The sequence below is a fragment of the Lagenorhynchus albirostris genome, chromosome 1, assembly GCF_949774975.1.
Source record: "Lagenorhynchus albirostris chromosome 1, mLagAlb1.1, whole genome shotgun sequence".
Lineage (NCBI taxonomy): Eukaryota > Metazoa > Chordata > Mammalia > Artiodactyla > Delphinidae > Lagenorhynchus > Lagenorhynchus albirostris.
The window spans coordinates 92,841,969-92,866,110 of NC_083095.1; the positions used below are offsets into that span (position 1 = coordinate 92,841,969).

The following is a 24,142-nucleotide window of genomic DNA, read 5'->3' on the forward strand; positions in this document are numbered from 1 at the left end:
TTGTCTCTTCACAGATCAGAAAAAAGACAGTGGAATGTTCATTTTTCCAACTTCACTGTTTTCCTATTTAAGGAAAGCTCCTCCTGGCTCCCTTCTCTGTGGGAGCAATTTATCAACCTTATCAACCATTTTATACATAGAGTAAAAATACTCCAGCTATAAATTATAATCTAACAGCTTGGGGAACACAAAATCTATGATTTATAGAATACCACATTTAAATAAACCTTAATAAGGATCTTAAACAGTTACAAAGGTCTTTCTCTTCTGAGACTATTGGCTTAGCTCCTTGTTCAAATGACAGGATGAACTACCTCTCTGGAGACATGTATTCCCCCCTTTTGCTCTGTGTTGCAGAGGAAAACTATATAATGATATTTTTCTTTTTGGCCTTAAAAAATTTGTCATTTAAAGAAAACACATTGTGGAATAAATATGAGGTGCTTAGCCTCAGCACATCTGTTACTGATTTGTGTAATTAGCAGAAACCCACCAGCAGGATCCAGGAGGAATGGCCCAGACCCGAGCACCCGCCCCTTCCCGGGTTTTCCGCAGAGCACATCTGGAAGGGGAGGGGAGGGGAACCGCCAGCCTGGTTGACGTGGGCTCACAGGTAACCAAATCCATGAAGTCATCCAAGCCTTTAGGTTAGTCACACTCTTTCACGTCACTTTCCAAACTTTTCATTGTGATTTTTCTTATACTGTTTGACAGAACTAATGTTTTTCTGGCCTTGACAAGATAATTGTTTCCATATCACAGCAGAATTAAAAAAAAAAAAGTACACAGCTCTGTATCTCACTGACAATGATAAATTGTCATCAGATAATATCAGAAGTACACAGTGCCAGTAGTTGCAGTTTCAAATGTGAATTTCCTAAATAGGGCTTCAACCAATGGTTTTTTTTTGTTGTGGGTTTTTTTTTGGTGGAGGAGGCAGGTGGTTGAGGGGTTCTAATGGCTCTATCTCTGGTGGGGGATAGTTTATTAAAAGTCTCGAGGGCATAAGGTACTTTTAAAATAAGTTACACGTATAAACTGCACACAAATCCACAGTGGATTCCACGAAAATCATGCAGGCTTCTTCGATAACAGACTGAGATAAAGCATGTCCTTAGAAAAGGTCCATGATTCAGTTTAAAGACTTATCTGACCTTTATCCAAACCCCTCTGGTCCAGAAATCTGGTTGGAAATCTCATCAGGGCAGATTATATTTAAATGGTCTTTTAGTGGCAGTTTGGTTGGAGTGTTTGCTGACAGAAGGTGGCCTCCAGCTTCCAGATGATTCCAGGAGGAAGTTGCCACCTTTCTAAGGATCTAAGCTGTGGGAGATACTCCCTACAGCATAAGCTCTCTCTCAGTAAGAGAGTTCATTTTCTCCCCCCATAGTCCTAGTGTACTGACTGTTTCTGGACGTTTCTCCTTTAGATGCCAAATAAAGCAAACATTTGCCTGATTAGGGGTTAGGAGAATACAGTATTTTTTTTTTAAAGATATCACCATTCTCTCAAGTCTATAACGATTCCAGTGGCCATTTATCAAGCGGAACAGAAGGGGCACCGAAAAAAAGTCAGAAGGCATGATGAGCTCTAGCGTCAGCCTTGTCTACCACCGATCCTCAGCTCTTGGGGGACTCAGGTTCCTCCTCTATCAAATGAGGGGCTAGACTCAGTATCTCTGACATTCCCTGCCAGAGCAAAGATTTTAGATTTCCACAAGGCATACACTTTCTGTTCTGTGTCCCAGCTGCTTCTCCCAGGAGAGCCTACCCAGCAAAGCGAACAAAAGCAGTCTGGTCCCTCCCAGGCAGATTCTTTCTCCATGTGTCCTAAAGCAATCACAACAAAGGTGAGGCGCTGAAGCCAAGCAGAGGAAAGTCCATAAACCAAGCCCAGCCCAGCCTGCACCACATCATCGTCCATCTGAGATGCCCTAAGTGCCACCGTCTCACGAGCAGTGAATCGCCCCACCCACCGGCCCCTTGGAGCCTAGCACGCCACAGCCGGATGGGCTTGCACACCTGCCTCAGCCCACCTACCAGGATGGGGCAGTGCCTGGAATCTACCGGAGCTATCATCAGAGAATAAGAGACTGGAAAAACTTCACCAGGCCCCAAGACACAGGCCAAAGGGAGTAAAGAAACAGCACGTGTCACTTCGTTAAGTAATTAAATTGGTGTTTTAAAAGTCAACAATGTGTCTGTGAAAGAACAATCTATTTACGTTCGGTCAAGTGTTTTGGGCTGCAGAGTAGATTACTTCAAAGCAATCTGTTGAGAGATGCAGGGAAGAAATACTTAGGTGCTTATGAATCACGCTGAGATTGGACAGGGCTGGCCCCGAGATACGGCCCGTCCATGACAAGTTTAATTTTAAAAAAGTCTTGGTGGAAAAATAAGCGAAAGGTGACTACAGTTATTCAACATCAGTTTCACATTTATGAAAATAAAATCGTTCCCAGACTGTTAAGTTCCCTGAGGGCAGGAACTGCATCCCTCTGGTTCATTCTTGTGTCACTGGAGGCCTGCAGAGCCCTTGGCCCCAAACTGGTACTCAGTTTATTCTTTTGAAATGAATGAGCATTCAGAGACTATAGGCTCTGTGCTGGAGGACGTGAGTGAGTCTCACTCCTATGGGGATTAGACAGAGAAGTGACTGCAGATCAGGTCTGCCAAGCAAGGGCCTCTGAACACATGCCTGCTGTTACTGAATCTGCCGGGTCCTGGACCTTTTATTACTACTGGCTCCATTTCACCGTGGAGCTTTCAATTCCACTGAAGCAATGTAGGAGAAGGATGGCAGCGGTGGGAAGACCTCAGACGGCCAACTTTCATTAACAGACTGGAAGTAAGCAGCTTTCTAATGGGCTCTAGGAGCTAAAAAAAGGCTTGTCGCCCAACATGTGGCTTTGGAGGCCCAAGCCAGCTAAATGATTTCAATGGGGGAAAAAGTGTCACTGCAAAAATGTCCCCTATTCAAAAATTCTCATTCTCTGTAGAGTAGCATTTCTCCCAAATATGTTGTTTTCTTTTCGCTTGCCTCATATTTACAGCATATTGTCCTCAGAAAAACAGGGCTAAGAAAAAAAGCCAAAAGATTTTTCAGTTAAACCTGTCGTTAATCAGGAGCTTCTAGTGAAAAACAGGGAATGGAAAAGAGACAATGATCCTGACCAATCTCAATTCCATATCCGAGCTGCTGTCACAGCCAGTTCTCAGTATTACTAACACACCAGCCCGCTCACATGGGGGTGGGGTGGGGGGAGACCAGCGTTTCCATCTTTATAGTGGTATAACATCTGTTCTAGAAGATACTTCTTGCTGTATGCAATAAGTAATGCCATGCAGTTTTTTAAAGGTATTTCTGAATGAGTTGGTTTTAAATGGAATTTTAGAAATTAAAAAGAGATTAAATTCAGCTAACTGCAGGTCAGTTGGAAAGTGTTCAGGTATGACAGGAGGCTGTCCCTCTTTTTACTCTAGTCTCGCACCTTTACACAAACTAGCCCCTGCATCCCTGCAGGTAGCTACACCTGCAGGCCTCCAGACCTCCGCTTAATTTTGAAAATGTTCATATACTCACTTGAGATTAATTGAGCCCCTGAAGTCACACCAGATGCTCACACATGCCTTCTTTTTCCCATGCTCTCATATTAAGTTCAAATACAGTACTTCTATCAGACATATTTGTGCATATCTTTATTTCCCAATGAGAAGATGAGTTCCAGGTGGGTAGGAACTTGGCCTAGTCATCATTTTGTTTTCTCTTCCCAAGACAGTAAACAAGCATTCCTACTAGCAATACAATGTTGTGTGACTCACGGCTATAAGCAAGGGATGAACTATTCAATTTAAAATGACAAAAATTGTAATGTTTATAAAATCAGAATAAACTGTAATAAATTCATATTTCAGAATGCCATTAAGAAAAATAACACTTTTGAAGAATGTAAAACAAGAGGGATTTCTCAAAATGTGACTTTTTAATAAGAAAAAAGCAAAGAGTATGTTCTCAGATATATAAAAGTCAATATATATTCACATAAAATTATCTTTATAATAAGGAAAAAACTTTGAGGATAGTGAAAAAGATTTTACAGAAGTTTAAGTGAAAACCTCCCCCCACCCCCCCGATTCCTTTAGCATATAAAACAGGACTAATTTATCCCTGGACTAGATTTAATTAAGAAAATGGAAGTTTTTGAAAGAGAGGAACATAAATAGCCTATGCTTCTGGGAATAATATTCTTAGCATCATTTTGTCCTTTGTACATTTTACTGCCTCAAAACATTGAAACTAGGATAAATAGTTTTGAAACTGTCAGAGCCATCTAGTCCAGAATTGCCCTAAGTGGGTTCTATGTGGTACTGTAGAGTTCTGTAGGACTTTATGCATGTTGCTTGGGGAAAACAAGGTTCCATGTCACATGAGTTTCGGTAATAATACCAAATATCATTGACCCTGAGACACTATTTATTCTAAGAGACACCATTATTGATGCCAAGATTAGACCAAATGGAGAATCTAACATTCTCATAACGCTAGGGCAGCAACGGGCTGAATCTTTAGTGTGAGAGTAAAGGAGAAACAAATCTTTATGCAGAAAGGGACTGCAAGGAAACTTGCCTGTGTCAACCTTGGAACTAGCTAAAGGGAGAGACAAAAAAATTTCTCCTGAAAACTTGACTCTCAAATGGTATTCACCAGAGTTTACAGTTCAAATTCAAAAAAATCCTGGAACAGAGAGAAAGATCTCAGGTAGGTAGTATCCCCAGGGAACTGGCAGATGACACACAAATGCTCTCTGGAAAAAAAGAGACTTCAGGAGTGATGTCATCAAGATGGTAGCACAGGTCATTCCCAGCTTCAGTCTCCCTCACAAGAAGACTACCTAACAACTATCCACAGACAAGACACCACTGTGAAAATCCCAGCACTGGGGGCTGAAGCTGAAGTGCCCTGTTGGATCACAGAGACTGAGAAGCATCACATTAGAAGGGAAGGAGGAGCAGCTATACCCTGACTGTGTCACCCCTCCCCCAGGCCGGTACAGCACTGCACCAAAAGGGCCCCTCTGGGCCTATGGTTTCTCCACTGGGAGAAAGAGAACCCAAAGTGGATCAGATAGAGACAGATAAGTGGGGGACAGGGCTTACAGCAATCAGCACTCAGCAGCACTGAAGCAGAGATGCCAGCCAGGGGCTCTGCCCATCTGCAGAGCTGAGCCAGTAGCCCCTTCTGGCCAGGGACTTTGTTTGGTCCAGGCAGCTCTGCCTGATATGGGTAACCAGTCAACAAGCTATATTTGCTGTGGAGACTGTTCTGTGGCCCCACCTAGGCAGAGAAGAAAATTCACAACCTGCTGAGTATAGCCCCCAGTCCTACCCAACCGGGAAGCCTGGCCACTGAACCCAGGTAGCCAGGGAGCCCTCCATGCTACAGCCCTGCTTATACAGAGCCCCAGGCCAGAAGGCCTACCCAACTCTGAAGTATAGCCTCTGGTCTCATATGACCAGGGAGTCAGAACAGCGACCCTGGGTAGCCTCAAAGCCCAGCGTATGGTACCACCCAGTCGAGAAACCCAGTCTACAGCCCCCCCCTGAAGCAGAGCCCAGCATACAGAACTGCCCAATTGCTAAATGCTGCCTGTAGCCCAGCCCAATCAGGGAGCTCAGCCAGTGAGTCCACCCAATCATGGAGCATAGTCTGTGGGTCCCATCTGATGTGGAAGCCCAGACAGGGACCCAGTCCAACTTTGGGACACACCCTTTGGTCCCACCTCATCACAGAGCACAGCATGAGGTCCCATCCAACCTTAAAGCCCTGCCTATGGACCTGCATAAACAAAGAATGCAGCCGTGAGCACCATCTGGTCAGGAAGCACAGCCTGAAATGTCATCTACTGTGAGCGATCCCAGAGCCCAGCCAGCAGCAGCCCCCTGACCTCAGAGCATAGGCAGTGACTTCACCCAACTAGAGACCCTGACAGCAAACCCCACTGCCCACAGATGCTGCCAGCTGACCCATCAAGTACCCCAAGCTGCAGGAGATCTATGAACCGTCTGACAAGGAATTCAGAATAATCCTCTTAAAGAATTTCAGTGAACTATAAGAATACACGGGCAACTAAAATTAAGAAAACAATGCATAAACAAAATGAGAAGTTCAACAAAGAAATAGAAATCATAAAAACGAACAAATAGAAATCTTACAGCTGAAGAATACAATGAGAGAAGAAAGCAATAAGAGCATCAACAACAGACTCAACCAAGTAGAAGAAAGAATCAGTAAATCTAGAGCATAAGTCATGTTAAATTATCCAAACTCAAACAAATAGAAAGTAGAATGGTGATTTCCATAGGCTGGAGAGAGAGGGAAATGGGGAGCTGTTTTTCAATGAATATAGAATTCAGTTTTACAGGATGAAAAAATTCTGGAGATCTGTTGTACAACAACGTGAATGTACTTAATACTACTGAACTGTACACTTAAAAATGGTTAAGACAGTAAATTTTATGTTTATGTTTTTTACCACAATTAAAAATATTTTAAAATTATTTTTTAAAAACTGATATAGACCACAATTAAAAAACCTACTTCATATGGTTATTATAAGTATTGAGCTAATACAGTCAAAATATTTACACAATGCCTGGCACATAGTAAGTGCTCTCTAAGTGTTAGCTATACTTGCAATTTGCTTTTGTCCCTACCTGTTGGTGTCAACAATATCATGATTCCACCTAGCAGATGACAGCAAAATGTTTATGCCATTACATGGGCACTGTCACTGACTTGCTGCCTTTTCTTCTCCAACAGACCATAACAAATTACTACTTGCCACTCTCCTGACAAGCCTATCTACTTTTCTGGAAATAAAACCTTCAATTCTCCACAATGTGGACAGCTAATAAAATTTGTGAGATCACATTTTGCCATGTCCACAAAGAATGCACCTCTTAGACACCCCTTTCCGTACCTGAGATATAAGTTCCAGCAGGCATCACAGTCTGACACATACAAGGGGCTTAGTAAATATTCACTGAATGAATGAAAGCCTTAAATAGTAGGATTCAGGGATCCTGTCCAGTAAGTATAAATCTTTTATTATTTATTATTATTATTTTATTATTTACACTGAAAACTAGTTAATCGCACAATCTTCATTTGAATCCATTGTCAGTCCTAAATGGGCCTCTGTGTTCTTCCTGATGCTAGTGAGTTGAGCTGGACCAGTGGTTCTCAAGCTTTAATGTGCATGGGAATCACCTGAAAGGCTTCTGAAGCACAGCTCCCTGGGCCCCACCTGACTCTCTGATTCAGTAGGTCTGAGGTAGAGCTCCCAAATTTGCATTTTTAACAAGTTCCCTGTAGATGTTAATGTTGCAGGTGGGGTACCATACTTTGAAACCATGGGGCTGGCCAATATAGAAGAAAATCTGAAGGTATCCTTTTTGAACCCAGAGCCTGGAGTGAAATCCAATCTGATGACTTTTCATTTTGTCCACTCTGGACTCTACTCAATTTGATCATATCATCATAAAAATTAGGGCAAAATGGGTAGCAGTCCAAGATTTCTACTCAGTAGCCCAACTGGTCTTATGTGGTGACTCCTCCCCTCCTTACAGAGGATTATTGGCTTATTTAAATCAGCAAAGACCTAGGCAAAGCAAAATAAACCAGGGAAAATCCACTCTATGTCTTTCCTAGAATGAAGCTATATATAAGAAATGTATTACTTGTGGTCCAATTAGCCATCCTATGTTAATATTAACACCACTGAAAAAAGACATCTTTCTACTTTCTGGAATCAATGCCATAATCACACTAAGCTCTTAAGACACTGAGCCCACAGTGCTGGTCAGGCTGCACACATTTACACAGACCAGATGCAAAGCCTGTAGAGATGGCCCTTGGTGCAGGTAGAGTAAGTGGCACCTGCAGGAGTGACTGGACGCATATTGGAAGGACTCTCCTTGCTGGATCTACCTCAAGCAAGCATAGGAAAGGACTCTAGAAACAACCAACAACATTGAAATGACTATACGCCTTCTATATGCCAGGTGCCGTTCAAGACTATAGGCTGTATGGATGACTCAGATGTGCTTCCTTTCCTTGAGAAGCTCAGGGTTAAGCTAGATAAAATCATAAGAGACTGGGTGAATTGGGAAAAGAAATCCTCTCCCCTGAAACACATACCCATTTTTCTCCTGACCTTGTCTTAGTGCATGTAAGCCTCAGGGGCCATGGCTTTGGCAGGGTTGATAAGAAGATTCTAAGCCCTCTGGAACAATTCTTTTAGGGGGAAAAGCTGTTTGCTTAACTGGCCCCTATGCCTCAGAAAAGATGAGTAGAGTCCAGAGTGGACAAAATGAAAAGTCATCAGACTGGATTTCACTCCAGGCTCTGGGTTCAAAAAGGATACCTTCAGATTTTCTTCTATATTGGCCAGCCCCATGGTTTCAAAGTATGGTACCCCACCTGCAACATTAGCATCTACAGGGAACTTGTTAAAAATGCAAATTTGGGAGCTCTACCTCAGACCTACTGAATCAGAGAGTCAGGTGGGGCCCAGGGAGCTGTGCTTCAGAAGCCTTTCAGGTGATTCCCATGCACACTAAAGCTTGAGAACCACTGGTCCAGCTCAACTCACTAGCATCAGGAAGAACACAGAGGCCCATTTAGGACTGACAATGGATTCAAATGAAGATTGTGCGATTAACTAGTTTTCAGTGTAAATAATAATAAATAATAAAACAAAGAAGAACTCAGAAAAGACACATGCTCAATTAAATCAAACATTTAAGAAACCTAATTACAGCCAGGTGGTGTGTCTTATAGCTGAGTTTATATCAGATACTCATGTATTTGGAGCAATCATTGTTCTCCCTTGCTGTTTTCTTTTAAACTGAAAATACTGTTGAGAAGATTAAAAATCTAGTTGCTTAACATTTGACTCTGACCAGTTTTATCAGATCCCGAAAGCAGAGCAGAAAATCACCTAAATGTAGAGATTAGAAGTCACTGAACATTCATTTCAACTTCATAGTTTTAACAAAGACAACTTTGGCAGTAAATTTGCCTATCCAAGCCTGGTGTGTCCGTCTGCCCATTCAAACCACTAACTACTCCTCTGCGTCCTAAGAGCTCTAAATAAGGGTTAAGGCATCTCTTCTGTGTTTTGTGATCTTTCAAAAGCCCCAAACTTTTATAATGTGAAAACTGGATCTCTCAAAAACACCACTTAGCAAATAGCCTTGCTGCATTCTCATGTGGAGAAAAAGCCAACAGTCTAGGAGGGCACAGGCCACATTCTCATGCTTGTCTTTGTTAGACTAAGGTGGAACCCTGAGCAGGTAAATATCCCCACTCCAGTGCCTTCTCTGAAGCGGCGCTAAGAAAACTTTTATTTCTGAGAAACTAAAATCAAGATTTTGCTTTACTTCAACTGTCTAGATAGTACCAAAAATATCAACAGAATTTGCTTTTAGTTGGGGGAATGTTATTCTTAAAAGAGAAAATTAGAAATGGGTATGGATGTGCCTTTAGGAAATCTCAACTTCTCAGAAAAAGGGGAAAATGTACAAAACCAATTTTCATTACAAAAAGGATTTGCTAATCTCCCTTGGAACATTTAAGATAACATAAAATGCTAAGATTTAATTCATACTCAATTTTTCTGGAATAAAATAATTGAAAAAATTAGCTCCATGTATATCATTGAAACCAGTAACTAAAACAAGAGGAAGGAGGAGTTGAGGAAGATGGCGGAAGAGTAAAACGCGGAGATCACCTTCCTCCCGACAGATACATCAGAAATATATCTACACGTGGAACAACTCCTACAGAACACCCACTGAACGCTGGCAGAAGACCTCAGACCTCCCAAAAGGCAAGAAACCCCCCACGTACCTGGTAGGGCAAAAGAAAAGAGAATAAACAGAGACAAAGAATAGGGATGGGCCCTGCACCAGTGGGAGGGAGCTGTGAAGGTGGAAAGGATTCCACATACTAGGAAGCCCCTTCGCGGGTGGAGACTGCGGGTGGCGGAGGGGGGAAGCTTCAGGGCCACGGAGGAGAGCGCAGAAACAGGGGTGCGGAGGGCAAAGCGGAGAGATTACCGCACGGAGGATCAGGGCCGACCGGCACTCACCAGCGCTAGAGGCTTGTCTGCTCACCCGCCGGGGCGGGCGGGGCTGCGATCTGAGGCTCGGGCTTCGGTTGGAGCGCAGGGAGAGGACCGGGGTTGGCGGCTTGAACATAGCCTGAAGGGGTTAGTGCACCACGGCTAGCCGGGAGGGAGTCAGGGGAAAAGTCTGGAGCTGCCGAAGAGGCAAGAGACCTTTTCTTCCCTCTTTGTTTCCTGGTGCGCTAGGAGAGGGGATTAAGAGCGCTGCTTAAAGGAGCTCCAGAGACGGGCGTGAGCCGCAGCTAAAAGCGCGAACCCCAGAGACGGGCATGAGACGCTAAGGCTGCTGCTGCCGCCACCAAGAAGCCTGCGTGCGAGCACAGGTCACTATCCACACCTCCCTGCCGGGGAGCCTGTGCAACCCGCCACTGCCAGGTTCCCGGGATCCAGGGACAACTTCCCCGGGAGAACGCACAGCACGCCTCAGGCTGCTGCAACGTCACGCCGGCCTCTGCCGCCGCAGGCCCGCCCCGCACGCAGTGCCCCTCCCTCCCCCCCACCTGAGTGAGCCAGAGCCCACGAATCAACGGCTCCTTTAACCCTGTCCTGTCTGAGCGAAAAACAGACGCCCTCCGGCGACCTACACGCAGAGGCGGGACCAAATCCAAAGCTGAAACCCGGGAGGTGTGCGAACAAAGAAGAGAAAGGGAAATCTCTCCCATCAGCCTCAGAAGCAACGGATTAAATCTCCACAATCAACTTGATGTACCCTGCATCTGTGGAACCTAAATAGACAACGAATCATCCCAAATTGAGGAGGTGGACTTTGGGAGCAAGATAGATTATTTTTTCCCCTTTTCCTCTTTTTGTGAGTGTGTATGTGTATGCTTCAGTGTGAGAGTTTGTCTGTATAGCTTTGCTTTCACCATTTGTCCTAGGGTTCTGTCCGTCCGTTTTTTGTTTTTACTTAAAAATTTTTTTTTCATAATTATTTTTTATTTTCATAACTTTATTTTATTTTATCTTATTTTACTTTATCCTCTTCCTTCCTTCCTTCCTTCCTTCCTTTCTTCCTTTCTTCCTACTTTTTCTCCCTTTTATTCTGAGCTGTGTGGATGAAAGGCTCTTGGTGCTCAGGCCAGGAGTCACTGCTGTGCCTCTGAGGTGGGAGAGCCAACTTCAGGACACTAGTCCACAAGAGACCTCCCAGCTCCACATAATATCAAACGGTGAAAATCTCCCAGAGATCTCCATCTCAACACCAACACCCAGCTTCACTCAACGACCAGCAAGCTACAGTGCTGGACAGCCTATGCCAAACAACTAGCAAGACAGGAACACAACCCCACCCATTAGCAGAGAGGCTGCCTAAAATCATAATAAGGCCACAGACACGCCAAAACACACCACCAGATGTGGACCTGCCCACCAGAAAGACAAGATCCAGCCTCATCCACCAGAACACAGGCACTAGTGCCCTCTACCAGGAAGCCTACACAACCCACTGAACCAACCTTAGCCACTGGGGACAGACACCAAAAAAACGGGAACTACGAACATGCAGCCTGCAAAAAGGAGACCCCAAACACATTAAGATAAGCAAAATGAGAAGACAGAAAAACACACAGCAGATGAAGGAACAAGGGAAAAACCCACCAGAACTAACAAATGAAGAGGAAATAGGCAGTCTACATGAAAAAGAATTCAGAATAATGATAGTAAAGATGATCAACAATCTTGGAAATAGAATAGAGAAAATGCAAGAAAATTTAACAAGGACCTAGAAGAACTAAAGATGAAACAAGCAATGATGAACAACACAACAAATGAAATTAAGAATACTCTAGAAGGGATCAATAGCAGAATAACTGAGGCAGAAGAACGGATAAGTGACCTGGAGGATAAAATAGCGGAAATAACTACTGCAGAGCAGAATGAAGAAAAAAAGAATGAAAAGAACTGAGGACAGTCTCAGAGACCTCTGGGACAACATTAAATGCACAAACATTCAAATTATAGGGGTCCCAGAAGAAGAAGAGAAAAAGAAAGGAACTGAGAAAATATTTGAACAGGTTATAGTTGAAAACTTCCATAGTGTGGGAAAGGAAATAGCTAATCAAGTCCAGGAAGCACAGAGAGTCCCATACAGGATAAATCCAAGGAGAAATATGCCAAGACACATATTAATCAAACTATCAAAAATTAAATACAAAGAAAATATATTAAAAGCAGCAAGGGAAAAACAACAAATAACACACAAGGGAATCCCCATAAGGTTAAGAGCTGATCTTTCAGCATAAACTCTGCAAGGCAGAAGGGAGTGGCAGGACATATTTAAAGTAATGAAGGAGAAAAACCTACAACCAAGATTACGCTACCCAGCAAGGATCTCATTTAGATTTGATGGAGAAATTAAAACCTTTACCGACAAGCAAAAGTTGAGAGAGTTCAGCACCACCAAAGCAGCTTAACAACAAATGCTAAAGGATCTTCTCTAGGCAAGAAACAGAAGAGAAGGAAAAGACCTACAATAACGAATCCAAAACAATTAAGAAAATGGGAATAGGAACATACGTATCGATAATTACCTTAAATGTAAATGGATTAAATGCTCCCACCAAAAGACACAGACTGGCTGAATGGATATAAAAACAAGACCCATATATATGCTGTCTACAAGAGACCCAGTTCAGACCTAGGGACACATACAGACTGAAAGTGAGGGGATGGAAAAAGATATTCCATGCAAATGGAAACCAAAAGAAAGCTAGAGTAGCAATTCTCGTATCAGACAAAATAGACTTTAAAATAAAGACTATTACAAGAGACAAAGAAGGACAGTACATAATGATCAAGGGATCCATCCAAGAAGAAGATATAACAATTGTAAATATTTATGCACCCAACATAGGAGCATCTTAATACATAAGGCAAATACTAACAGCCATAAAAGGAGAAATCGACAGTAACACATCATAGTAGGGGACTTTAACACCCCACTGTCACCACTGGACAGATCATCCAAAATGAAAATAAATAAGGAAACACAAGCTTTAAATGATACATTAAACAAGATGGACTTAATTGATATTTATAGGACATTCCATCCAAAAACAACAGAATACACATTCTTCTCAAGTGCTCATGGAACATTCTCCAGGATAGATCATATCTTGGGTCACAAATAAAGCCTTGGTAAATTTAAGAAAATTGAAATCATATCAAGTATCTTTTCTGACCATAATGCTATGAGACTAGATATCAATTACAGAAAAAGATCTGTAAAAAATACAAACACATGGAGGCTAAACAATACACTACTTAATAACGAAGTGACCACTGAAGAAATCAAAGAGGAAATCAAAAAATACCTAGAAACAAATGACAATGGAGACACGACGACCCAAAACCTATGGGATGCAGCAAAAGCAGTTTTAAGAGGGGAGTTTATAGCAGTACGATCCTACCTTATAAAACAGGAAACATCTCAAATAAACAACCTAACCTTGCACCTCAAGCAATTAGAGAAAGAAGAACAAAAGAACCCCAAAGTTAGCAGATGGAAAGAAATCATAAAGATCAGATCAGAAATAAATGAAAGAAATGAAGGAAACGATAGCAAAGATCAATAAAACTAAAAGCTGGTTCTTTGAGAAGATAAACAAAATTGATAAGCCATTAGCCAGACTCATCAAGAAAAAAAGGGAGAAGACTCAAATCAATAGAATTAGAAATGAAAAAGGAGAAGTAACAACAGACACTGCAGAAATACAACAGATCATGAGAGATTACTAAAAGCAACTCTATGCCAATAAAATGGACAACCTGGAAGAAATGGACAAATTCTTAGAAAAGAGCAATCTTCAGAGAATGAACCAGGAAAAAATAGAAAATATGAACAGACCAGTCATAAGCACTGAAATTGAAACTGTGATTAAAAATTTTCCAAGAAACAAAAGCCTAGGACCAGATGGCTTCACAGGTGAATTCTATCAAACATTTAGAGAAGAGCTAACACCGATCCTTCTCAAACTCTTCCAAAATATAGCAGAAGGAGGAACACTCCCTAACTCATTCTATGAGGCCACCACCACCCTGATACCAAAACCAGACAAAGATACTACAAAAAAAGAAAATTACAGACCAATATCACTGATGAATATAGATGCAAAAATGCTCAACAAAATACTAGCAAACAGAATCCAACAGCACATTAAAAGGATCATACACCATGGTCAAGTGGGGTTTATTCCAGGAATGCAAGGCTTTTTCAATATACGCAAATCAATCAACGTGATACACCATATTAACAAATTGAAAGAGAAAAACCATATGATCATCTCAATAGATGCAGAGAAAGCTTTCGACAAAATTCAACACCCATTTATGATAAAAACCCTGCAGAAAGTAGGCATAGAGGGAACTTTCCTCAACATAATAAAGGCCATATATTATAAACTCACAGCCAACTTCGTCCTCAATGGTGAAAAACTGAAACCATTTCCACTAAGATCAGGAACAAGACAAGGTTGCCCACTCTCACCACTCTTATTCAACATAGTTTTGGAAGCTTTAGCCACAGCAATCAGAGAAGAAAAGGAAATAAAAGGAATCCAAATTGGAAAAGAAGAAGTAAAGCTGTCACTGTTTGCAGATGACATGATACTATACATAGAGAATCCTAAAGATGCTACCAGAAAACTACTAGAGCTAATCAATGAGTTTGGTTAAGTAGCAGGATACAAAATTAATGCACAGAAATCTCTGGCATTCCTATACACTAATGATGAAAAATCTGAAAGTGAAATCAAGAAAACAGTCCCATTTACAACTGCAACAAGAAGATTAAAATATGTAGGAATAAACCCACCTAAGGAGACAAAAGACCTGTATGCAGAAAAGTATAAGACACTGATGAAAGAAATTAAAGATGATACAAATAGATGGAGAGATATACCATGTTCTTGGATTGGAAGAATCAACATTGTGAAAGTGACTCTACTACCCAAAGCAATCTACAGATTCAATGCAATCCCTATCAAACTACCAATGGCATTTTTCACAGAGCTAGAACAAAAAATTTCACAATTTGTATGGAAACACAAAAGACCCCGAATAGCCAAAGCAATTTGAGAACGAAAAATGGAGCTGGAGGAATCAGGCTCCCTGACTTCAGACTATACTACAAAGCTACAGTAATCAAGACAGTATGGTACTGGCACAAAAACAGAAATACAGATAAATGGAACAAGATAGAAAGCCCAGAGCTAAACCCATGCACATATGGTTACCTTATCTTTGATAAAGGAGGCAAGAATATACAGTGGAGAAAAGACAGCCTCTTCAATAAATGGTGCTGGGAAAACTGGGCAGGTACATGTAGAAGTATGAAATTAGAACACTCCCTAACACCATACACAAAAATAAACTCAAAATGTATTAAAGACCTAAAGGAAAGGCCAGACATTATCAAACTCTTAGAGGAAAACATAGGCAGAACACTCGATGACATAAATCACAGCAAGATCCTTTTTCACCCACCTCTTAGAGGCATGGAAATAAAAAGAAAAACAAACAAATGGGACCTAATGAAACTTAAAAGCTTTTGCACAGCAAAGGAAACCATAAACAAGACGAAAAGACAACCCTCAGAATGGGAGAAAATATTTGCAAATGAAGCAACTGACAAAGGATTAATCTCCAAGAGTTACAAGCAGCTCATGCAGCTCAATAACAAAAAAACAAAAAACCCAATCCAAAAATGGGCAGAAGACCTAAATAGACATTTCTCCAAAGAAAATATACAGACTGCCAACAAACACATGAAAGAATGCTCAACGTCATTAATCGTTAGAGAAATGCAAATCAAAACTACAATGAGATATCATCTCACACCGGTCACAATGGCCATCATCAAAAAATCTAGAAACAATAATTGCTGGTGAGGGTGTGGAGGAAAGTGAACCCTTTTGCACTGTTGGTGGGAATGTAAATTGATACAGCCACTGTGGAGAACAGTATGGAAGTTCCTTAAAAAACTACAAATAGAACTACCATATGACCCAGGAATCCCACTAATGGGCATATACCCTGAGAAAACCATAATTCAAAAAGAGCCATGTACCACAATGTTCATTGCAGCTCTATTTACAATAGCCAGGACATGGAAGCAACCTAAGTGTCCATCATCGGATGAATGGATAAAGAAGATGTAGCACATATATACAATGGAATATTACTCAGCCATAAAAAGGAACGAAACTGAGTTATTTGTAGTGAGGTGGATGGACCTAGAGTCTGTCATACAGAGTGAAGTAAGTCAGAAAGAGAAAAACAAATACCGTATGCTAACATATATATATATGGAATCTAAGAAAATAAAAAAGTTCATGAAGAACCTAGGGGTAAGACAGGAATAACGACACAAACCTACTAGAGAATGGTCTTGAGGATATGGGAAGGGGGAAGGGTAAGCTGTGACAAAGTGAGGGAGTGGCATGGAACTATATACACTACCAAACGTAAAATAGATAGCTAGTGGGAAGCAGCCGCATAGCACAGGGAGATCAGCTAGGTGGTTTGTGACCACCTACAAGGGTGGGATAGGGAGGGTGGGAGGGAGGGAGACGGAAGAGGGAAGAGATACGGGAACATATGTATATGTATAACTGATTCACTTTGTTATAAAGCAGAAACTAACACACCATTGTAAAGCAATTACACTCCAATAAAGATGTTAAAAAAAAAAAGAGGAAAGAAGAACAATTGAAGAAATCTCTAATGATCGTTATAGTTACCATTTCATTCTCAAGGACAACCTTTTTCTTTTGTTGCTGTTGTTTAAAATATTGATGCCATTTTTTATTCATAAATATATTTAAATGCTATAAGTCTTACATTTCACAGTTGATACCCAGCGTCAAAATTTTCCTGATATCCAAGATATGGGGTTAAGTAACCTTTAAAATGTAGTAACCTTTAAAAGTAGATATAAAAATAGAATCCTAATTTATGAATTTGCTAATTTTTCTTCCTTGCTACCAACATAACCTATGGATCAATTTTTAGCTGATGAATTGCTGTCAAACAGCCTTGAGGTCAGGGTAGCAATTCCTTCCCCTGATTTAAAATATTTACATTCAGTGTGTTGGGTGAGTGATCATCTTTCCAACAGATATGCCTCAACTTTTCTTATTAGTGTTTCTCAGATTCTGAATTAAAACTCTACATCAAGCTTACCTGTCATCATACCCAAAATTTCAATAAAAACTTTAAAATGCACAGGAAGGAGTCATCATTAGTTACTATGTAAATAAGCAAAAAATAAAACTCTAGCTAAATATATATTCTTCTTGGGCTCAAAGCTCAAGTCAACTATCCATTACATAATTTGTCACACTGTCATTTATATTAGATATATAAAAATGATCTCTATTGATTAGTAAAGAGCCATGAACAACAGTCATCTACAATCCAGGGGATCGTATAAAAGAAAGAAACTTTTTTACCAACCTGGGCTGAGAAACCACAGAAGAAACCAAACCAGAAATGCACAAGTGTGAATGCAAAATTCTTATAGAAGAAATAGCGTAAGAATTTGCACATTCGGAAATAGGACCACCTTCCATGAACAAGGAGAAGCCTTTGGAGGTATCTAAACTGTGCAAATGCGTAGTCGCTGGCTAGGACTGCCTGCAGTCCTTCCTGGCCGCTGATGCCGACACCAATGTGAGCACCTACAAAGGAGAAGAGGGACAGTTTCACTCCTCAAACAAAGACACAACTTCTTTGGGGAACCTATCACTCCTCTTTTTTTAATTTGTTTTTTTATTTTTGGCCACACCACTTGGCTTGCGGTATCTTAATTCCCCGATCAGGGATCAAACCCGGGCCCCCAGCAGTGGAAGCACCAAGTCCTAACCACTGGACCGCCAGGGAATTCCCCTATCACTCTTCTTATATGTTATTATTTATTCACAGAAACCCATAGCATTTTATAATTTTTCCCATATATTATCTCATGAAACACTCATGATAGGTATTTATCCTAGTTTTTCAAAAGAGAAAATTGACTCAGAAAGTTCAGTAACTTGAACAAAGTTTTACAATTTGTAAGTGGCAAAGCTGGGACTAAACCTTAGTGTTGGGACTGTGTATCTAATGTTCATTCCTCTACACCATAGCTACTTATTTCTCCAAACAGTGACCAATAACATAAATGATTTAGTTAAAGGTGTTTTCTTTTTTGTTTTTAATGAATGCTAATAATGGTGGATGAATTGAGCCCTAAAAGTATTAATTTCAGAAACACTGGGAAAATTAAATTGCAATGCAATCTCCATTACATATTGCCAAGTGCTGAACCTGGGAGCTCCAGGTCTGCAGCACGCCCCGTTGAGCAAATGTCCCCTTACTTTTGATCATGCTGACGTCATTGGCTCCATCGCCTATGGCCAAAGTGACAGCATTTCTGTGCTTCTTCACCAGCTCTACTACTTGAGCTTTCTGGAGAGGGGTGACTCGGCAGCAAACCACAGTCTTACACATGCAGGCAAGTTCTAGAAGATCGTTCTTGACATCATTTTCTAGAGCATGGGCCTACGTTATTTTTTTTTTTAAATCCACAATAGAACGAGAAATAATAAATGAGAGATGTCATTTGGGAAGCAGATTTCTTGTTTCTCAGCTGATTTCTAAACAGTTTCATTCACTTCAACAAGTCATTGTTGACTCAGGGCCACACAAACAACAAAAGAAAAGAATATTGAACTCCTACTTAGTGCCAAGGAAGTTTACCATAAAAGTAAAAGACGCAGTGTCCTGTGTTTCTTCCTTGATACATTATCGTGCTGCATTGGAGAGATACAGTTGAATGCCGGAAAGGGTCCGGAATCCACTAAAATAAGGAAAAGCAAAGGCCAGAACCAATCCATCACCTCACCAAGTTTAGAATGAACTACAAAATGATGATTTGTCTGTTCTACATGATGACATTTTTGTTTCCTTTGCACTGTTGTTTTGTATATTTAGTGTTTCTTGTTGTGGTTGTTAATGTGAGAGCAAATGAGAAGCAGATGATCTGGAGATTAGCCCTTGACGAACATAGCGACTGAAATCAAGAGAGGCCTGTGCAAAGGGTGGCATGCAACCTGTGTCTCAGACAGGGTTCCCCAGCCATTTACACCCTTGCACTTCTTAGACATACCAAAGAAGGACTGAAAAAGAGAACATAATCCTTTGTAATTAAGTACAATTTTTTTCTAGAAAACATCTCTACATTATTTAATAAACACATTAAAAGAAAACAGGAATCCACCTAAACTTAGAGTCATCATTATCTTTGAATGAATCTTTAGTGAGATGTTCACAGCCCATTCACACTCTGGCCCCTATATTCCTTTTGAGTCTGTCTTCTACCACCACCTTCAGGTTTACTCTTTACTCCTGTCAGGCCAAGTTGCTTGTTTCCATAATTTGGCAGGTTCCTTCTTGCCTTTGTGCCTTTGTACTTGCTGTTTCCTCTACCTGAAAACATCACTTCCTCCAGGATGTCTTCCCTGATTTTCCCATGAGGAACTAAATGTGCTGCTTTGCCTCTATGCTCTCAAAGCACTGTGTCCGGGCTTCCCTGGTGGCGCAGTGGTTGAGAGTCCGCCTGCCGATGCAGGGGACACAGGTTCGTGCCCCAGTCCGGGAAGATCCCACATGCCGTGGAGCGGCTGGGCCCGTGAGCCATGGCCGCTGAGCCTGCGTGTCCGGAGCCTGTGCTCCGCAACGGGAGAGGCCACAACAGTGAGAGGCCCGCATACCGCAAAAAAAGCACTGTGTCCATTCCTCCTTATAGTATTTGTCATACCACTGTGAGATTAGCTCTCACCAGATGACAATCCCTAAAACAAGGACTGTGTTCTCTTCACATCCTTATCCTCAGCCTCTAGCACAGTGACCTGGACATGCTTAATGAATGTTAATGGGATGAATGGAAGGATGGGTAAATGAGTATAAAAACATGACTCTAATGCAGAAAATTCTCGTGTCAAAGCCTACAATTCTTAGGGGAAATTGTGAGTTAGCTTTCTCAAATATAATTACCCTCTCTGAAAGAGAACGTGTGTAACTGGCTGTCTTGCTCAGAATGGTTCCCATCTCTTTCTTTTCTTTTTTCTTTATTATCAACAAGTGAAAAACCTAGACACAGACTGTGAGAAAGAAAGACCCAATTACATTCTGCAAAGCATCAAGATTTGAGCAAATTGGAATCATGATTTTTTTTAAAAAACTGACCATACTAGTAGAAACACAGTCAATTCTCCTTAAATTAAAAATGACATTTCATGGTTTCATAAGCTTCAGGCTTTGAAGCTGAGGGGGTTCTTGAAGAGTGTCTATCTTAGCTCTTTCTTTCAACAGATTTAGAGACAGAGAGAGAATCTTGTGTGCTATCACCTTAGTACTCTAACTGCCCACACACTGGCCTCTTTGAGCCTGAGGGAAAGTCAAAGCACAAGTCATTTGGGACCCTTTCCCTATTGTGGTTGGTCCCAGGGCAATTCAGCTTGAAGACCGCCAGCTCTAAGTCCCAGCTGACAGGCTTAGAATTTTCAGTTGCTGCTCATTTGTGCAAAGGAGAAGTTCGTGTCATCTGGACAAACTTTCAACTAAGCTTGGCCTGCAACTGAGCTCTGTAACTTTCCATGGTGTAGAAGGCAACACATCATTACGTCTGGAATCCAGCTGGATAACGCTCTAAGCACTAAGAACTAACAGACAGCTGATCACAAGGGGGGGAATACAATATACTCATTTCCAACTTCTTTTGTCCTCTAAGAAACTGTCTACAAGAAGATACGTTTATTTTCCAAACTCCCAAAAGTGGAAAATGATCATCAAAGCCGGAGAAAGATGTGAGATTAGCTCTTTGTGCATATAAATGATAATTTCACTGGAGTACAATCAGAGCTTTTGTTTTCTAAATTAGAAACTCAGAAGAGCTTTTGATATTTGTTCAAGATTTGGAACCTGAACTACATTAGAAGTACAATGCAAGTTTATTCTATTACGACAAGAACCAGATTTCCTAATCAAAGCAAATTGTTTGGCATCGCTCTAAAATGCTGCTATTTAGAAAGACCACTAGAGGTATCTTAATGGCAATAATTTGGTGTGGTAATTATATGAAGGTCAGGTTGCGCTCTGCAAATCACAAACATTAGCAAGAGCAATAATTGCAATACATCTATCCAGTTGCATTATTTTAATTAAACAACAGGGAGCTGTGACACTCTCCCTCAGAAAAGCACTTAAACAGTACTGCTAAACGGTCTGTAGTCATTTAGACAAGATTGATATCCTCTGAATTCAGTATTTCTTCAGATCCTCCCCTTCACTGTGGTGGTTCAAGCAATAATGTATGAAATATATATTAGAAGTTTCCCTTTCCTTTGCAAACAGGAAATCAGTGCATATGCCCTATTTCTAGTAGTGTCATTTGTTTTGAATACACAAAAAAAGATTTCATTATGACAGCACAAAAGAAATGATTATTGGGGTGGAGAAAAAGGAACAAAAAGCCTTAAGCAAACTCACCAAACTGTGGCCATTTATGATTAAGGCATAATCCCCTGTTACGGTTTCTTCTACAACTGAGTCCAACTCCAGCGGCTGCTTTTTTTCAAAAACTACATGGCCATTGGAAAAACTTCTGTTTTGTCCAAACAAATTTTCCTTTGCTTTCCTTAAAGGAGAGGGGAGGAAGGCAAATCATAACAAAGTATACAGAGCATACCTATTAACTCTAAGGAGAGACTGGCCTAGAGGTAAATTCATTTCATCACTATTCAGACAGACTGCTGCATGAGATACAGTTTCAGTAAGCTAGCTGGATAATTCTTTGCGATGGGGATACCATAGCAAATTTGCAAATTCCAGGAAGTAGGAGGGTAAACATAGGAAATCAGAATCATCTCGAACGTTTTAGATTACCTAAAGGCTAAATCATCATCTTGAGCTGGGCTTGAACTAGGTGCTCTTGATAAATTTGATACATAAGGTTACCTGAGCTTCATGGACTTAAGAACCACTGATCTGGCACCTGATGTTGTTAAACAATGGAAAGGGAAAGACTAAAGACAATTGATGAAATCTTCTAGGAATTCCAGGGAATTCTGTATATAAAATAAATTAATCAACTTGTAGAACAATGTAACATGATCCAACTTAAAACGGCAGTCTTCTGAGAAGCACATCTTTTAGAAGCTTGACAATAAAAACAAATAAAGGCGTTTACTGAATTGGCATAGTCATTATAACATAATGGAATATTTTAAGTGAAAATTGTACTCATCAGCCGAAACAATAGAATAAATCTTCTGGGAAAGACACTACAGACACCAAAGTGTAGAGGGTAGTTCCAAATGGAAACTCCCTCCAGTGTCCTAGATCTAATCAGCACTAGAATAACCCTGCCCACAACTCAACCATCTCTGCTGCTTAAGAGGAAGATTGTACTGTGACTTAACACCGTTAGAAGTGGCATTTTATTCTTCTCTTCAAAATGGAAAGACAATGCCTTTAAAGGAAGGAAAATTTCCTCTCCGAACCCCTTGGATGACAGGCTCTGAAGTCACATAGGGCAAGCTGACATGACTGCTAGAACTTTCAATCACAACCTGTGGGAACTACACAGTCGGCGCTCCGAAGTTGAGTGCCAAAGCCAGCCACCAACACTTTAGGCCACAACTAGCATATACGAAACAAGTGCCCAGGAGAGAATGGGGAGTGAGAGACAGGCCAGAAAATGGATGTTTTGTCTTAAAAGCAAAATGAAATGGTTCCCCAAAGACTCATCTTATGTAGAAAGCATTTATTTAAATGGTTTTTTGCTGTGGTTCCTCTGAAAGAAGAGAATGTTCACATTACAAAAGCAGTCATTTTAGCCCTCAGCTTTCTAATTATTTGAAATTGTAACACTAATTTGTTTACAAGTTTTTTTTAAAAAAACATCTTCTGGCTCAACATCTCCTTCTGCTGTCCAGGACCAAAATCACATCCTGCATTTAAGGAACCCAGAGAACCCAAAGGTTACATGCCCTTGGCTCCAGGGATGATAATATACGTTTTAGCAATCAGTTTGCAGAATCAAATAAAAAGATTTATAAAGTCAGAGTGCTATGTGTGAAGTTTAGGGAGTTAAGGAAGGGGGCGGGAGGGAGAACAGACATGAAAAATCATTGTTTTAAGTGGGAGATACAGGGCTTTTGCATCAGATAATCATGTCAGGGAATCCTCCTCACACTCATGAAAATTTACAGTCCATATAATGAAGAAAGCAAGAGAGACAAGTTCCTCCAAAATGAACATTTCTCTGACAGTGTTGCAGAGCTCATAAATTAGGTCCTCAGAAAGCACCAAAGGGCAAACATCTCCTGAAGTTTCCTTTTCAGTAAAGTTCTCACTTGCTGTATAAATGACTCAAACTCTGTTTTCCCCCAGAGAATGAAAGCATTCCAAAGAAGGGTGAAGTTCATGAAAGTATTGGCTGAAATTCTATTTACTTAGGATTTTTTTCCCCTAAACTGTCTTCCTAACATCTCACATGAACCCTTTTCCGGGCAGAAAAGGGACAGTGTTGCCGGCTCTGCTTAAATCCCCACCGCACTCCCTCCAAACAGGCCAGCCCTTTGCCCATGCTCTATAGCTGTCATTTCTTTTTCTTCCTGGAACTTAGCTCTTCAAACACCAGCTGGTCCTCGCCAAACAATTTATTAGGAGGGAAAAAGCGACACATAACTCCCTTCGTGGAATATGAATTATACATTTTTGCAGGCATGATACACAATGCTTTAACTACAGAATACAAGTAACAAATGCTAAAACAGAAGAGTGCCTGATTTTTCCAAGCTCTGTAATGAAGGGCAGTCTGTTACAATGTTGGCATGCAGAAAGGTATTATCGGTTGAGGCGACTTTGGCATTCACAGCCCCATGCCACCACAAACACAGCAAAGCACAGTTA

General features: G+C 41.0%; 1 protein-coding gene across 1 annotated transcript in view; it reads right to left on the reverse strand.

The window, feature by feature from the left end:
• ATP8B4 (ATPase phospholipid transporting 8B4 (putative)) overlaps positions 1-24,142 on the reverse strand; it is a 198,039-nt gene that overhangs the window by 32,079 nt on the left and 141,818 nt on the right. The window contains exons 19-21 of the mRNA XM_060164306.1: positions 21,716-21,863; positions 18,544-18,727; positions 17,642-17,865 (exon numbers count right to left, since the gene is read on the reverse strand). Coding sequence (XP_060020289.1) covers positions 17,642-17,865; positions 18,544-18,727; positions 21,716-21,863 — 556 coding nt within the window. The remainder of the gene's footprint in view (positions 1-17,641; positions 17,866-18,543; positions 18,728-21,715; positions 21,864-24,142) is intronic.